General features: G+C 40.5%; 1 protein-coding gene across 1 annotated transcript in view; it reads left to right on the top strand.

Moving 5' to 3' along the window:
- Nucleotides 1-2,217: 2,217 nt before the first annotated feature.
- Nucleotides 2,218-18,048, top strand: part of LOC139422904 (anthrax toxin receptor 1-like) — a 39,814-nt gene continuing 23,983 nt past the window's right edge. The window contains exons 1-9 of the mRNA XM_071174367.1: nt 2,218-2,676; nt 9,845-9,916; nt 10,567-10,638; nt 10,806-10,887; nt 11,702-11,732; nt 11,991-12,070; nt 14,970-15,038; nt 15,128-15,208; nt 15,891-15,951. Coding sequence (XP_071030468.1) covers nt 2,522-2,676; nt 9,845-9,916; nt 10,567-10,638; nt 10,806-10,887; nt 11,702-11,732; nt 11,991-12,070; nt 14,970-15,038; nt 15,128-15,208; nt 15,891-15,951 — 703 coding nt within the window. The 5' untranslated portion in view covers nt 2,218-2,521. The remainder of the gene's footprint in view (nt 2,677-9,844; nt 9,917-10,566; nt 10,639-10,805; nt 10,888-11,701; nt 11,733-11,990; nt 12,071-14,969; nt 15,039-15,127; nt 15,209-15,890; nt 15,952-18,048) is intronic.

Raw genomic sequence — 18,048 nt, 5'->3', positions numbered from 1 at the left:
GGGGATTTATTTACAGATCTGGGGAAATGGACATTTACAGATCTGGGGAAATGGGGATTTACAGATCTGTCATTCACTATTGTTATCAACTGTACCAGCAGAAATGGAACATAAATCACAGAAAATAGATGTTGTGGTAGGTGCAGCTGCAGAGAAGTATTTGGATGTAAAATATGTTACTGCAGAAGTTACTGCAGAAGTTACAAGGTGTGCCGGACTGGTAAAGGATCAGACAGGGCAAGTAGTGGAAGTAGTGGTGAGGTTTTAATTGGTGTTGGGTTAGTTGGTAGGTCCATTTTTTCGTAACTTTTCCGGTTCCCTTTCGTGTCACAAGGTGTAGTGCATTCACACTCCAGTACACTAGGTGGCGGTGTATGCATCTTTCAGTTGGTTGCGATCTGCCAATACAAATTTAAAGAAGAAGGGTTTCGGGAATAAATTGAAAAGGACCTTGACACTGTTAATCAGTCAGCACAAATTTAGTTTACAATGACAAGAAGAAAATTGCATTGCAGAGGAAGGAGCGTACTGATTCATTGCAGGGATCATCAACTAGAGTCAGTCGCGAGACAATTTTTTTCTTGAGCGGGTGGTCAGGGGGCCGGAACATAATTATACAAATCATTTTTAGACTGCAAACTGACTGCCGGAAGCTTAAATAGATATAATATTTGACTACAACATATTCATTTCAAACCTTGCGATCACATACACTGAGTATACAAAGCATTGACCTTTCACTAGAGGGAGCTAAATCAGGGTCACACAGTGTTTCTTGGTAGTCTTAAACAAATATACTTTGAAACAAAAGTATACACCGTTACACACATGGTTATGTTTTTAAAAAAAGTCAGATATAGAGTTGAAATATATTACATTTCGAGTTTGCATCCCAATATTACACTTTATATACATCACAGAAGACTGAAACAAAACCATTTGGTTTATTATTTTTATTTTTGACTTTATTATGAAAAATATTAATAACATTCCACTCATGAGACCAATAGAGGGCGCTTGTGGTCATTAGACTGCAGGAAATTAAGAATACCTGCTCTTTCCATGACGTGACCAGGTGAAAGCTATAATCCCTTATTGAGGTCACTTGTTCAATACACTTCAGTCAATGTAGATGAAGGAGAGGAGACAGGTTTGAAGAAGGATTATTAAGCCTTGAGACAATTCAGACATGGATTGTGAATGTGTGCCATTCAGAGGGTGAATGGGCAAGACAAAAGATTTAAGTAACTGAACGGGATATGGTAGTAGGTGTCAGGCACACCGGGTTTGTGTCAAGAACTGCAACGCTGCTGTGTTTTTCACGTTTAACAGTTCCCTGTGTGTACCAAGAATGGTCCACCACTCAAAGGACATTCAGCCAACTATACAAAACTGTGGGAAGCATTGGAGTCAACATGGGCCAGCATCCCTGTGGAACGCTTGGCACCTTGTAGAGTCCATGCCCCAAATAATTGACGCTGGCCTCAGATCTGTTTGTGCTCTTGCCAACTCCATTGCTGTCATTGTCAAGCCAAATGTTTTTTTTTTATGTCAATGACTGACAAGGTCATTTCCAATTGAGCTGACATATGCAGTGTTTACCGTGAATGGCGTCTCTGCCAACGCGGTAACATTTCTTCAAATTTCAATCACGCTGTAACGCTGAACTTCTGCGATACGGATTGAATAGAGTCCTGAATCTTTTATTATTGAACATTGTCCCAGTCAAATAAATTATGTAAAATAAACATAATTAGCACCCTTAGGTAAGACAATGCATCTGATTAAAGGAACTATGTGGAATATTTGATTCTGTTCTGATGAATGATGTGTGTTTGTAACAAGCCACCCTGTGATCACTACTACAAACTATTGAAAAACAATTACTTTTACCAACAGTTGATAGCTGGACTTCTAACTAACGTCAATTGATTTTGCCTGGTTTTAATTACACTGCTGCTACCGACTTCGTAGAAAAAAACATAGTAAATAGTGAACTTTTTGTAATTGTAAACTTTATGCAAAGTTGTGTGCTAAAAATAAAATAAAAAATATGGCAAAAGACTACAGGGGAATCATAATCACTGCAGTCATAACCCACTTGCCACTAAGTGGCACTATTGCTGAGGATGTAGGAAACAGAGGGAAGAAAGAAAGAAAAACAATAGAAAGAAAGGAAAAAGTACTGCATGACAAAAATGTATCCCCACTGCCAGAGTGTGTGTGTGTGTGTTGATTTGAGAGAGTGTTTGACCTGGAACAGCTCTTCCTGATTCAGTCCAAGCAGCTCCACTCCCCCTCTCCCGGCACAGGACTGCTGCTGTGGAGATGGGATGCTGATTCAGACTGGGAATATTTCATGCCTGGAATCTTAACTCTGGGTGGATCACCGCACCGCGAGGCGGCGTCCTGGGGAACACAGGAACTATCTGAAACTATCTGAAAGGAGATTATTTGGATTAGTTTGGACTTTTTGAAGGTGTTCATTTTGATTTTGCAGCTTTTTCCTGAAGCTGGAATAATGTCTCTGGGCAGTTGCAGGCAGACTATGCTTGCAGCAGAGATCTGCACCCTGATGGCAATTCTGGTGGCAGGCACTGCAGGACAGAGCCAGGACGGGAGGGAGGCAGGGTCCTCCTGCTACGGGGGGTTTGACCTTTACTTCGTTTTGGACAAGTGAGTGTTCTCCTCTGTCTTCTTGCCTGCTCCAAGTCTCACTTTTCTGCAGGAGCATCCATAGAGGCTCTGTAGCAGCCTGCTTCCATTTAGTCCCAGCAAGTCACCTACCACATGTTGGACATTTCTATGCATTCTTATCATTATTGCCAAGAGAAATACTTACACCGAGCAATTACATTTTCCTATACAAATATATATTTTTATGGAGTGATCCACTAATCGGAACCATAGGCATGACAACACAACGTGAACATATATGTCTCCAGAGGCTAATTGGAAGTGTTTGAGCATAGGGGTGGGGTGGTTGAAGAGGGAAATAGAGTTGGTGGAGGGGAGGGGGTGCTTGGGCTGAGGTACATATGCAGAAATTAGAGCAGGTATGTGGATGATATGCAGTCCAAGAGACCCAGGGAGCCAGAGGCTGCATACTAACCTCTCCCTAGTGGTTCCAATCAGTTCCACTAAAGCAGCACAGCAGAAAACTGGTCAAATCTACTTACTCAGCTTTCCCCACCTGCTCTATCAAGAGGCTCCATTCGTTTGTACTGGAAAATGAAATTGGTAAAAAACTGGCAACAAAAAACATAGGCAATCTGTAAACTTATTGTGCTAGCCTTAGAATCTGTTTTCACAAAAAATTGCCCATATGGCATGTAGGATGCTGGGTAATGCTAGGATGTTATTGTTATGTGTTCAAGTCATGTGTTCCTTACCGTTCCAGACTCACCCCTCCCACTGTCTCCAAATTATTTTAAAGATGGGGATCCCCCCCCCCCCCCAGTTATTGGCAGCTCCATTGCAATGACATTTCTGTGGCACACCATGCTAAAATACAGAACTTCAGTAATTCCGAGCTTCCATAAGGGAAAGTTTTTTGACATTGGAGTGTGAGGTGGCATGCAGTTAGTGCTGTCTTATTCTATTCTCATCCACAATACGGTGAGCAGTCACACTAGAGGATATATGAAAGCTAGCAAATAAGATGATTTTAGAATAGAATAGCCCCACAAAACCATTAGTTCATGTATTTCTTTTTACAAGTTGTTTGGATGCGTGTGGTAACACTTACCGTAAAAATAACCAAGTTTACAATAAAAGTAAATACAATTCTGCTCTTGTACGTGCAAAGGCAATCAGATCTGTTTTGAAGTGAGAAAACAATCGATTTCTACTTTAGATAATTTTTTGCTGCTTTACATTTCATCCCACAAGCAATTCAAATATTTCATATTAACAGTTCTATAGATCAGTGTTTCCCGAACTCTGTCCTAGGGCCCCCTCTGTGTGCATGTTTTGGGGGGTTGGGCAGGATCGAGTTTGGGAAACCCTGCTATAGATCACATACAGTATTTCACACACTTTAATCAGAATACAGTATGCATGGGTGAAATGTGTGACTGTCTTCATGCAACATGCAGAGCAATGGTAGCTACTTCATGACTCCCCCGTCGTTTCCCCTTCCACAGTGCGGTGTGCAGTGGGGAGAGCTCCTGTCTTTCTCTATGCCCCAAACCTCTCTCCATGTGTGTCTGGTCTGCAGAACCCTTTCACCATTAGGCCCAGATGTTCCAAAGCTCCCGAGTGTTTGGCAGCTGTGTCAGGACTGGGACTCATATCACAGTACAACGGACAGAAAAACAAGTGAGAGGGAAGAAAAGAGAGGCAAAGAAAGAAAGGAGAGAGAAAAAAATATTTTGATTTATCCTTTCGCAATCAAATTATTCAGACTTTCAAGCATCAACATCTTTCAAATACTTAAACATATCCATGAAATATGTGGGACATTCAATAAGTATTCATAACTGCTGTATTGCTATTGTGTCAGTCTGAATTGGCCAATCACTCAAAACATCTGGCACGTCTTTAGGCCGACAGAAAAAGGCACATTGAGTTCCATCCTTAACAAAACCTGTCTATATGCACCACACTTATCAAGTCTAAAGTGGTCACATCTCAAAGTTGAATTGACATTATCCTATTTGACTGGCTTTTTGGAAAAGCTGTGCTCATTTCCTGAGTCTAGTGTTGCTGTCCAAGGTAATCATCAAACACATACTGGTAATCATCCGAATAATCTTTTTCCTTAATGCTGTCCAAACTACTCCCCATTTCACGAGGTCCCTGCTTTTATTTTTTATTTGATTTATTAGGATCCCCATTATCTGATGCCAATGGTGACAGCTAGTCTTACTGGGGTCCGACACATAACAAAAAATACATTACAGACAAAAGACTTTAAAATGTACATACATTTAAAAATATTAACATTTAGTGTCTGTGTGCGCATCTATCAGTTACACATACATGTCAGTACATACACACAACAGGTAGGTCACCTGGGGAGAGGTGTTGTGCCGTGAGGTGTTGCTTTATTTGTTTTTTGAAACTTCTGCCTTATAATGGAAGGGAGTTCCATGCACTCAAGGCTCTGTATAATACAGCACTGTATTTCCTTGACATATATACTGTATTTCCTTGAATTTATTCTGGACCTGGGGACTGTGAAAAGACCCCTGGTGGCATGTCTGGTGGAGTAAGTGTGTATGTCATTGCTGTGTGTGTGCAAATAATTAGGAATTTCCAACATTAATGTTTCTTATGAAAACAAGAAGTGGCATAGTCAATCTTTCCTCAACTCTTAGCCAAGAGAGACTGGCATGCATAGTATTCTTATTAGCCCTCTGATTACAGTGAAGAGCAAGATGTGTCGCTCTGTTCTGGGCCTACTACAGCTTAACTAGGTCTTTCTTTTCAGCACTTGACCATATGAATGGACAATAATCAAGATAAGATAAAAGTAGAGCCTGCAGGACTTGCTTTGTGGAGTGTGGTGTCAAAAAAGCAGAGGATCTCTTTATTAGGTGGCAGGTAGCCTAGTGGTTGGACTTATAACCGAAAGGTTGCAAGATCTAATCCCCACGCTGACAAGGTACAAATCTGTCGTTCTGCCCCTGAAGGCAGTTCACCCACTGTTCCTAGTCCGTCATTGTAAATAATATATTTTTCTTAACTGACTTGCCTAGTTAAATAAAGGTTACATAAAAATGTTAAAATATATATATTGTCACGTGGTTAAAAATACCATGGGACCACACAGCCGTCATACCACTCAGGAAGGAGACGCGTTCTGTCTCCTAGAGATGAACGTACTTTGGTGCGAAATGTGCAAATTAATCCCAGAACAACAAAGGACCTTGTGAAGAGGCTGGAGGAAACAGGTACAAAGGTTTCTATATCCACAGTAAAACGAGTCTAATATCGACATAACCTGAAAGGCCGCTCAGCAAGGAAGAAGCCACTGCTCCAAAACCGCCATAAAAAAAGCCAGACTACAGTTTGCAACTGCACATGGGGACAAAGATCGGATTTTTTGGAGAAACGTCCTCTGGTCTGATGAAACAAAAATAGAACCATTAGAACATAATGACCACCGTTATGTTTGGAGGAAAAAGGGGGACGCTTGCAAGCCGAAGAACACCATCCCAACCGTGAAGCACGGGGGTGGCAGCATCATGTTGTGGGGGTGTTTTGCTGTAAGAGGGACTGGTGCACTTCACAAAATAGATGGCATCCTGAGGTAGGAAAATTATGTGGATATATTGAAGCAGCATCTCAAGACATCAGTCAGGAAGTTAAAGCTTGGTCACAAATGGGTCTGGGAATGTGATAAATAAAATAAATAAAATGTGATAAATAAAAGCTGAAGTAAATCATTCTTTCTACTGTTATTCTGACATTTCACATTCTTAAAATAAAGTGGTGATCCTAACTGACCTAAAACAGGGAATTTTTACTTGGATTAATTGTCAGAAATTTAGAAAAACTGAGTTTAAATGTATTTGGCTAAGGTGTATGTAAAACTTCCGACTTCAACTGTATGTTTTGACCATGTAAGTTTACAATCTAAGGTAACACCAAGTAATTTAGTCTCCTCAACTTGTTCAACAGCCACACCATTATTTAGCAGATTCAGCTGAGGTCTAGAATTTAGGGAATGAGTTGTACCAAATACAATGCTCTTAGTTTTAGAGATGTTCAGGGCCAGTTTATTTCTGGCCACCCATTCCAAAACAGACTGCAACTCTTTGTTAATGGACACACACGCTTTGTTCAAAGTGGCAGGTCATTGGTAACAATAGAAAAGAGTACACCACACTTTACATGTTTGACATTAGAGAAGCTTCCATTAAAGAAAACCCTCAGTTTTATTAGATAGGTTGAAAAGCCATAACACAACAACAGGTTATGGTCAATAATATGAAAGGCTGCACTGAAATCTAACAGTACAGCTCCCACAATCTTCTTATTATCAATGTATTTCAACCAATCATCAGTCATTTGTGTCAGTGTAGTACATGTTGAGTGCCCTTCTCAAAAAATGCTGAAAGTGTATTGTTCATTTGTTTACAGAGGAATAACATTGTGTTTGGTCAAACACACATTTTTCCAAAAGATTGCTAAGAGCTGGCAGCAAGCTGATAGGTCTACTCTTAGAACCAGTAAAGGCCGCTTTACCACTCTTGGGTAGCGGAATGACTGGCTTTTCTCCAAGCCTGAGGACAAAGACTTGTGGCAGCACAAGTAGGGCATTTGATTTGCAAACTCATCACATGATCAGTGTCTCGTCAGGAACACTAAAAATGCACTTCCGGGCCACAGAATTTCTAAATGTTTGAACATAAAAGTCCCCCATGTAATAGTAGAAAATTTTCAATAACCATTCATGAAAAATTGTCTAAACATTAACAATGATTCATATTTGTTCATATTTAAGTGACATTTGCATTACATTTGGGGTTTTACACATGTTCCAAGGTCAAATAAATGTGTTGCTGACTTTTTACTCCACCCATTCTATTGCCGCAATACGGAAAACCTGCTAACCAAACAAAGTGTTAGATTTTGCCCAGACCTCAAAGGCCATCCCCTGATGTGGTTCATGTATTGTTGTGAACACAGAAAAAATATTGAACAAAATGGGGGTAAACCAGAAAAAAATTTAGAAATACCAAATCTGGAATAACAAAAGAAAGAAAACGGGAATTGTGGGAAAAAAACTGAAGTAGACTGAACTTTAGAATGTGTGTATTGACTATGTACCCAAGAGGGAAAGAGGTTGGGCTTCCTAGAAATGTTCTAGTGAAATATACAGTAATATATACAATTTAGCAGATGCTTTTATTAAAAATGGTGCTCATGCCACCCTTTATAAAGCACAGGTTTATGTCATATTTGACATAGTGGGTTATGTCACATTTGACATGGGTGGTTATGTCACACAGTTATGCCCTTAACCAACAGTTATAAAGCATGACACATGGTTAGAGATGATTTGTATCACATTTATGTAGTGTTTATGAAGGCTTTATGTAGCCTTTATAAGCAGTACGTAATTTAAAGCGGGACAATTTAAAGTCATTAAGCTGTCATATTAGTTGATATAGAATGGGAATATTTTTTCAAATACATTTTCTTCCAAAATGCCATGCTCAAATGCCACCTCAATTTAAGAACGACCCACTTGAGAAAAAACATATTTCTATAAAAAGGTATTACATTAGTGCACACTTTCTCTCGCTTTCCCTATTTCTCGCACACACATTATTATTTAAAAAAACATTTTAGTCATTTAGGCAACGCTCTTATGCAGAGTGACTTAGTGAGGGCACAAATTTGACAAACTTAGTGCATAAACTTAGTGAGTGCACAGTAGTGAGTGCACAAATTTCCGTACTGGGCGAAATCCTCTTTTTGCTGGTTCTACATAGAAGTAAGGGCTTAGATAATGTGCTGGAGCTATACACTGCGTCTGGCCCATTCTCTTCACTCAAACTGCCTTTGATTGTGATTCTGAAAAGATTTCCTGATAGAAGTCAATCATAATGGAATGTGTATGGCATGCATTCAAAGTAAAACCCCAGAGAGGATAAAAATACTTATTCTACAACGTCTGCGGTCTAAATGAAAAAGTAAAGGAAGTACACAGTATCTATTCTCTGTGTCTGTGTCAGTGAAAGGTGGGGGGAAAAACTATATTGACAGGCTCTGTTGTTTTATCCGTAACTATGTCATTACCAGTGATGTAAACTACTATAAAGTACTACTTAAGTAGTTTTGGGGGGTATCTGTACTTTACTATTTATATTTTTGACAACTTCTACTTTACTACACTCGTATAGAAAATTATGTACTTTTTACTCCATACATTTCCCCTGACATTCAAAAGTACTCGTTACATTTTGAATGCTTAGCAGGACAGAAAATGGTCCAATTCGCACACTTATCAAGAGAATATCCTTGTTCATCCCTACTGCCTCTGATCTGACAGATTTACTAAACACAAATGCTTTAAAAAAAAAATTATGTCGGAGTGTGACCCTGGCTATCCGTAAGTATAGAAAAAATAAAATTGTGCCGTCTGGTTTGCTTAATATAAGGAAATGTAAATTCTTCATACTTTTAACTTTTGATACTTGAGTATATTTAAAACTAAATACTTTTAGACTTTTACTCAAGTAGTATTTTACTGGGTGACTTTCACACAAGTCATTTTCTATTAAGTATCTTTACTTTTACTCAAGTATTAGAATGTAGTACTTTTTCCACCACTGGTCATTACAGTGTATCTCTGATGGTTGAATTTTTCTCTCTATCACCACAGATTTGGTATATTTAAGCAATACGGCATGGGGGGTGAGGTATATGGCCAATATATCATGGGTAAGGGCTGTTCTTATGCACAATGCAACAAGGAGTGCCTGGATACAGCCCTTAGCCGTGGTATATTGGCCATACAGTATACCACAAAACCAAGAGGTGCCTTATTGCTTTTATAAACTGGATAGCAACATACAGTAATTAGAAGAGTACAAATACATTTTTGTTATACCCGCGATATACCACGGCTTTCAACCAATCAGCATTCAGGGCTCGAACCACCCAGTTCATAAAATTGGTTGATGCATGTTACATCTGAACAGGATAATGCGTTATGTAACATCTGAGCAGGATAAAGCATTATCATTAGCTAACGCCCTGTAGGGTGAGCTGATTGGAGGACACACGGAAGCAGCGATTGGTTTGTGGACAGTTCAATAATGGTAGCTGTAAGGGCCCTTTTAACAGCTCCACCACAATAACAGACATCTTCTAAACTTTCTTTTAGGTCCGGGAGTGTGCAGCACCACTGGAATGAGATCTATTACTTTGTTGATCACCTGGCTCATAAATTCATAAGGTACAGTATTGCCTGGATCGTTACCCAGATACCACTACAAGTACCAGAGAGCTCAATTAATGTATACTGGCCAGTAAGGATGTATCAATTCCAGTAAGGATATAAACAGACATGTTTTTGCACAAAGTATTTGGACAAGACAGCAACATACATAAAGAGATTATGTCTGTGTGTCAACTGTGGAAATACCCTCCCATCTACATGTAACTGGCAAAATAAAGGAAACACCAACATAAAATGTCTTAATAGGGCTTTGGGCCATAACAAGCCAGAACAGCTTCATTGCACCTTGACATAGATTCTACAAGTGTCTGGAACTCTATTGGAGAAACTCCATAATTTGGTGTTTTGTTGACGGTGGTGGAAAACGCTGTCTTAGGCGCCATTCCAGAATCTCCCATAAGCTTTCAATTGGGTTGTGATCTGGTGACTGAGACGGCCATGGCATATGGTTTACGTCACTTTCAAGCTCATCAAAACAGTCAGGGCATAGCCATTGTATCCAAAATAACGACCTGACCAGCATTTTTATACATGACCCTAAGCATGATGGGATGTTCATTACTTAATTAACTTAGGAACCACAACTATGTGGAAGCACCTGCTTTCAATATACGTTGTGTCCCTTATTTACTCAAGTATTTCTTTAGCCCTCAGCTGCGGATGTCCTTCATTGTATTTTCTACAGAGGGACGGATCCTGATGAAACTAACAGAAGACAGGCAAGACATAATCCCCTCATAATACAACACATTTAATGATCTGCCCATTTTACTCATTGGTCAATAGTTTTGTGGAGGGTACTGTGTGTCAATCCTTCTATTTCGGGGGTACTGCCCACACGATACACTGACGGTACCAATGGTATATTGTGGTTGGGTGTGAGCAGGGAGCAGATTCGGGCAGGCCTGGAAGAGCTCCGCATGGTGCATCCTGGGGGAGACACTTTTATGCACAAAGGATTCCAAAGGGTGAGTAATGGATTTGAGACCCGTAGCTGAAGGTAACTGGGCAACAGCTAGACGTCCTTCTGCACAAATGTCAAAAATCTATTTTTATTTTCACATAACCTTATCTATATATGGGTAAAAGCAGAAGACAAATTGCTGTCTCATATTGGTCAATAAAGTACAGTGGGGCAAAAAAGTATTTAGTTAGCCACCAATTGTGCAAGTTCTCCCACTTAAAAAGATGAGGCATGTAATTTTTATCATAGATCGAGGGAGATTATCAGTGATCTTGTATGTCTTCTATTTTCTAATAATTGCTCCCACAGTTGATTTATTCAAACTAAGCTGCTTACCTATTGCAGATTCAGTATTCCCAGCCTGGTGCAGGTCTACAATTTTGTTTCTGGTGTCCAGCTCTTTGGTCTTGGCCATAGTGGAGTTTGGAGTGTGACTGTTTGAGGTTGAGGATAGGTGTCTTTTATATTGATAACAAGTTCAAACAGGTGCCATTAATACAGATAGCGAGTGGAGGACAGAGGAGCTTCTTAAAGAAGAAGTTACAGGTCTGTGAGAGCCAGAAATCTTGCTTGTTTGTAGGTGACCAAATACTTATTTTCCACCATAATTTGCAAATAAATTCATTAGAAATTCTACAATGTGATTTTCTGGATTTTTTTTCTCATTTTGTCTGTCATAGTTGAAGTGTACCTGTGATGAAAATTACAGGCCTCTCTCATCTTTTTAAGTGGGAGAACTTGCACAATTGGTGGCTGACTAAATACTTTTTTGCCCCACTGTATCCTTCTAAACATTCTGCTTCTATCTGCTCCTCCAGGCCAGTGAACAAATCTACTATGCTGGTGACAGTGAGTAGATTATTCTTGTTTTTTTGCACTTGGAATAAATCATTTGGGTAGAACTCTGGCTCTCTTTATGTCATAAGCAGACACAAAACAGTACACATTAAAACCCATTGAACCCAATTTATGGTATCAGAGGTAATAGAATGAATTATCCAATTATTATCTTCACCTTCTCAGAGACAGATAGACAGTACAGTCTGTGTTCTGAGGAGATTTTGTTCTGCTCTATTGTCTTGTAAGTCATTTGTCCTGGTCCATCAGGTTTCCGTACGGCCAGTGTCATCATTGCCTTGACAGATGGCGAACTGAGGGAGAATCAGTTTGATCTGGCAGAGAGAGAGGTGAGATAAATATTGGTTTTAGACCTACAGTAATGGATGATCTATTGGCAATGTCTACGGTATCTCTACACTCACAGAGTGAGGAGAGTTCAAATAGCTAACCACATTCCACAGGATATTCCAGTCCTGGAAGAGCGGGTTCTCAGTACTCTGCTGCCTGTCATAATCTGCAATTATCATTATTAGAAACTCTGTTTCTAATAATACACTATATATATACACAAAAGTATGTGGACACCCCTTCAAATTAGTGGATTCGGCTATTTCAGTCACACTCATAACTGACAGGTGTATTAAATGGAGCACACAGCCATGCAATCTCCATAGACAAAAATTGACAGTAGAATGGCCTTACTGAAGAGCTCAGTGACTTTCAACGTGGCACTGTCAAAGGATTCCACCTTTCCAACAAGTCAGTTCGTAAAATGTCTGCCCTGCTAGAGCTTCCCCAGTCAACTGTAAGTGCTGTTATTGTGAAGTGGACATGTCTAAGATCAACAACAGCTCAGCTGCGAAGTAGTAGGCCGCACAAGCTCACAGAACGGGACCGCCGAGTGCTGAAGCGCATAGCAAGTAAAACATTGTTTGTTCTTGGTTGCAACACTCACTACAGAGTTCCAAACTGCCTCTGGAAGCAACGTTTTTGCAAAACCTGTTCGTCGGGAGCTTCATGAAATGGGTTTCCATGGCCGAGCAGCCACACACAAGCCTAAGATCACCATGCGCAATGCCAAGCATCGGCTGGAGTGGTGTAAAGCTTGCCGCCATTGGACTCTGGAGCAGTGGAAATGCTTTCTCTGGGGTGATGAATAACGCTTCCCCATCCGGCAGTCCGACGGACGAATCTGGGTTTGGCAGATACCAGGAAAATGCTACCTGCCCAATGCATACAGTAGTGCCAACTGTAAAGTTTGATGGAGGAGGAATAATGGTCTGGGGCCGTTTTCATAGTTCGGGATAGGCCCCTTAGGTCCAGTGAAGGGAATTCTTAACGCAACAGCATGCAATTACATTCTAGACAATTCTGTGCTGTCCAACTTTGTGGCAACAGTTTGGGGAAGGCCCTTTCCTGTTTCAGCATAACAATGCCCCTGTGCACAAAGAGAGGTCCATACAGAAATGGTTTGTCGAAATCGGTGTGGAAGAACTTGACTGGTCTGCACAGAACCCTGACCTCAACCCCATCGAACACCTTTAAGATGAATTGGAAACCTGTAACTACATGAGGACACAGAGGTTTTTCGAATTTCAACAAACAAAAACCTTTCTTTTTCTTTTTAGGAACTCAGTTGGGGTCTCAATTTACTGTTGAGAGTTAGAGTAGTAGAATACACAAGGTGCAATTTCGAAACATAGTTGTCACTCACTAGCTAGGTTTCGATTCAATTGGCATAAAAACAATCTGAGCATTTGTCAGGGGGTATTTCCATCAAATTGATTTGTTGCAGATAACATAATGATGATAATGATGACATAATGCGCATAATATATATTTTGCCATTCAATTCCCATTCCCAAAGTAAAATGTGTTTCCATTGCATTTTTCAACTCTACTGATGTTTTTTTCACGAAAAAATGTAGTGTTATATAGTGAGTGTGCACACTCTGGTATTGGCACATGCACTCTAGCCAACAGCACTAGCTGTACACTGTTGGCTAAAGCACAATTATAGTCTACATTATGAGATTATTATTATGGACAAAAGAGCGAGATTATTTTCATTTGTCAAATGTGATTATCATGTCACCAGAATAAGACCCTCAATATTTATTGGAAAGGAGCATCAAGCTCATACCTTGCATTTTCACCACCATCATCATTTATTTCATCTGTAACCTAATAAACTGTATGCTTTCACGATGAGTCGTAGTGGAAAGACCACACAACATGTCATCGCATGACTCCAAGTTTATTTCGATATGATGGCTATTATATCAACATTTGCGCATAAAAGGCGTTTCCACCAACATTTTTCGCATAATACATTTGACCGGCACAGAAAGATCCCACCTTGTCTAGCGTATTTTCTTTTGTCGACATTTGAAAAGTTTACAGAAAAATGTAGTGTTTCCATCAGGCCTGTAATGACAGTTTTTTATCCGACATGTACTTTACACACATAAAAAGGTTGGATGGAAACCTTGTTACTGACAGTCACTCAATTAGCCCATGTCAGTAAATCAAATACATTGGTAAATTCGTCTAGCCAGCTATCTGGCCAGCTATCAAATCTAATTTGTTTACTTTTTGTTAATAAAATATTTTTTCTGCTAACAGATCCCTCTGTACTTATTACATTATAGTTTTTAATCCTGGTGCTGAGATAATGTGTAGCGGCTAATTGTATAGCTAATAGGCTATGTGTTTGTAGATCGACTAAGGTGAATGAACCTACCGCAGCCAAGGTGATAATGGCTGGAGTCATTGTATAGTTTTTAAACTGTATATACATTCAGTAAATGAGCTCCAGCTTTCTTAAAATTCACCCTGTCCGTGGACCTCACCAAAACTCAGACTCTGGTTATGGCCATGAAAGCACAAGATTTAACCAAAGCAATCGATCAAGTGGACTGCTACAAAAATGCCTGCACCATTATAGACAACAAACTCTGCTTTGGAGAAAACTTGGATATCTTTGTCTCCATGTGTCAGTCATGACTCAAGACTAAATACCTGCACAAACTGAGATGGCTGGAGAAAACCCCCAAATCTGTTGTGCATGCCTTCCATAGATGCTTCCTAGAATCAATGCTCATCCTTTATGGAGACATCTTTATACACTGTGTTGTATTGGTTTTCTATATATTTAACACCTGACATGAAGTTCTCTCTACTTTGGTCAATATAGAGTTATGAAATAACTTTCATGTCTATTTGTGTGACCCTTTTGAAAACTAGGCCAGCCGGTCGCGGCAACTGGGCGCCTCAGTCTACTGCGTGGGAGTAAAAGACTTCAATGAAACCCAGGTGAGCCACGTTCACATGTTTCTGTTGTGAGCAGGGGATTATTATTGTTATTACACTGTTATTGAATTAGAATTCTCCTCACTCCCTAGCTTTGGACAATAGCCGACAGTAAGGACCATGTCTTCCCTGTGAATGATGGCTTTGAGGCACTGCAAGGAGTCATTGATTCAGTAAGGGCAATGTTGTTGGGGTTGGTAGAATGATGCAAACACCTGTTCACTATTGTAAGGTATGTTTTCAACACTGTTGAAAGTATACCATGGTATAAGATTTAAATACTTTCAACAGCTCTAACTCTTTTTGTGTTTGTCTTTTAAGTTAATTTGTTTTGTCATATCCAATTACGATCTTGTCTCATCGCTGCAACTCCCCAACGAGCTCGGGAGAGGCGAAGGTCGAGTCATGCGCCCTCCGAAACATGACCCACCAAACCGCGCTTCTTAACACCCACCCGCATAACCCGGAAGCCACTGACAACTGAGGTCAGCCTGCAGGCACCCGGCCCACAACAAGGAGTCACTAGAGCGCGATGAGCCAAGTAAAGGCCCCAAGTCAAACTCTCCCCTAACCCGGACGATGCTGGGCCAATTGTGCGCCGCCCTATGGGACTCCCGGTCACGGCCAGTTGTGACACAGCCTGGGATCGAACCAGGGTCTGTAGTGACACCTCAAGCACTGCGATGCAGTGCTTTAGACCACTGCACCACTCAGGAGGCCTCAACAGCTCTAACTCTAACAGATTTACGTTTCCAGTAGTGCTGCTTCCCGCCTTCACCATTAACCATCGCCTTCTCCTTCTCATCCTCTCCCTCTCCCTGTTTCTCTCTCTCTTGCGATTCTCCCTTCACTCAGATCCTGAAGAGATCATGCATCGAGATCTTGGCAGCAGAGCCCTCTAGTATCTGTGCAGGAGGTGAGTGGTGTATTAGCTCCTCTGTTGGAGTTCCAGAATAACCCATTTTAAACATAGACAAACCCTGTATAAAATATGTTGAATTTGTACCTTGGAAACAACATCAGATCTTCAACGTAATATTCTTGATAAGAAAAAAAACTATAGGCTGGGCAGCCCCTCCTACTGGAGAGTTGATCAACTGTGCATTTGGAAAGCATTCCGACCCCTTGACTTATTCCACTTTGTTACGTTACAGCCTTATTCTAAAATGGATTTAAAAAATACACTACCGTTCAAAAGTTTGGGGTCACTTAGAAATGTCCTTGTTTTATTGAAAGAAAAGCACTTTTTGTCAATTAAAATAACATCCAATTGATCAGAAATACAGTGTAGACATTGTTAATGTTGTAGATTACTTTGTAGTTGGAAATGGCAAATTTTTTATGGAATATCTACATAGGCGTACAGAGGCCCATTATCAGCAACCATCACTCCTGTGTACCAATGGCACGTTGTGTTAGCTAATCCAAGTTTGTCATTTCAAAAGGCTAATTGATCATTAGAAAACCCTTTTGCAATTATGTTAGCACAGCTGAAAGCTGTTGGGCTGATTAAAGAAGCAATACAACTGGCCTCCTTTAGACTAGGTGAGTATTAGGAGCATCACCGTTTGTGGGTTCGATTAAAGGCTCAAAATGGCCAGAAACAAAGAACATTCTTCTGAAACTCGTCAGTCTAATCTTGTTCTGAGAAATTAAGTCTATTCCATGCAAGAAGTTGGCAAGAAACTGAAGTTCTTATGTTTACTACTCCCTTCACAGAACAGCACAAACTGTCTCTAACTAGAATAGAAAGAAGAGTGGAAGGCTCCGGTGCACAACTGAGCAAGAGGACAAGTATATTAGAGTTTCTACCCTAAGCACACAGCCAAGACAATGTAGGAAGGGCTTCGGAACAAGTCTCTGAATTTCCTTGAGTGGCCCAGCCAGAGAATGGACTTGAACCCGATCGAACATCTCTGGAGAGACCTGAAAATATCTGTGCAGCGACACTCGCCATCTAACCTGACAGAGCTTGAGAGGCTCTGCAGAAAAGAATGAGAGGATCTGCAGAGAAGAATGGGAGAAACTCCCCAAATACAGGTGTGCCAAGCTTGTAGCTTCATTCCCAATAAGACTTTGGCGATGGAGAAGATAGCTGATAACCAACAGTGCTATTTTGTTAGTTTTTTCATATTGTTTGTCACTTATTTTGTACATAATGCTGCTGCTGCTACAGTCTCTTCTGGAAATCAGAACAGTGATTACTCACCTTGAACTGGACGAAGAATTTATCTTTAATTAATGAGTCGGACGAGAGGGATTTACCCCAGACACCCGAATAGGCCCTCATCCCTGTCATTCACAAAATAAACAGATTGAAAGGATATTGCGGAAGGAGATCAGGTGCCTTGTGAGGATCCGCCGACGAGTGGCTAATCTGCTGTTGCCATCCCTACTATTGGCCAACGTACAATCGCTGGATAATAAATTGGACAAACTAAAAGCACGTATATCCTACCAACGGGACATTAAAAACCGTAATATCTTCTGTTTCACCGAGTCGTGGCTGAACCCACGACATGAATAACAAACAGCTGGCGGGTTATACACTGTATCGGCAGGATAGAACAGCAGCCTCTGGTAAGACAAGGGGAGACAGTCTATGTATATTTGTAAACAACAGCTGGTACACGATATCTAAGGAAGTCTTAAGGTTTTGCTCACCTGAGGTAGAGTATTTCATGATATGCTGTAGACCACACTTTCTACATAGAGAGTTTTCATCTGTATTTTTCATAGCTGTCTATATACCACCACAGACTGATACTGACACTAAGACCGCGCTCAATGAGCTGTATACCGACATCAGCAAACAGGAAAACGCTCATCCAGAGGCGGCGCTCCTAGTGCCTTGGGACTTTAATGCAGGGAAACTTACCAAATTTCTACCAGCATGTTAAATGTGCAACAAGAGGGAAAAAGACTCTAGACCACCTTTACTCCACACACAGAGACGCATATAAAGCTCTCCCTCACCCTCCATTTGGCAAATCTAACCAGAATTCTATCCTCC

Source organism: Oncorhynchus clarkii, chromosome 12, assembly GCF_045791955.1.
Source record: "Oncorhynchus clarkii lewisi isolate Uvic-CL-2024 chromosome 12, UVic_Ocla_1.0, whole genome shotgun sequence".
NCBI lineage: Eukaryota > Metazoa > Chordata > Actinopteri > Salmoniformes > Salmonidae > Oncorhynchus > Oncorhynchus clarkii.
This window is presented reverse-complemented; position numbering and strand designations above follow the sequence as displayed.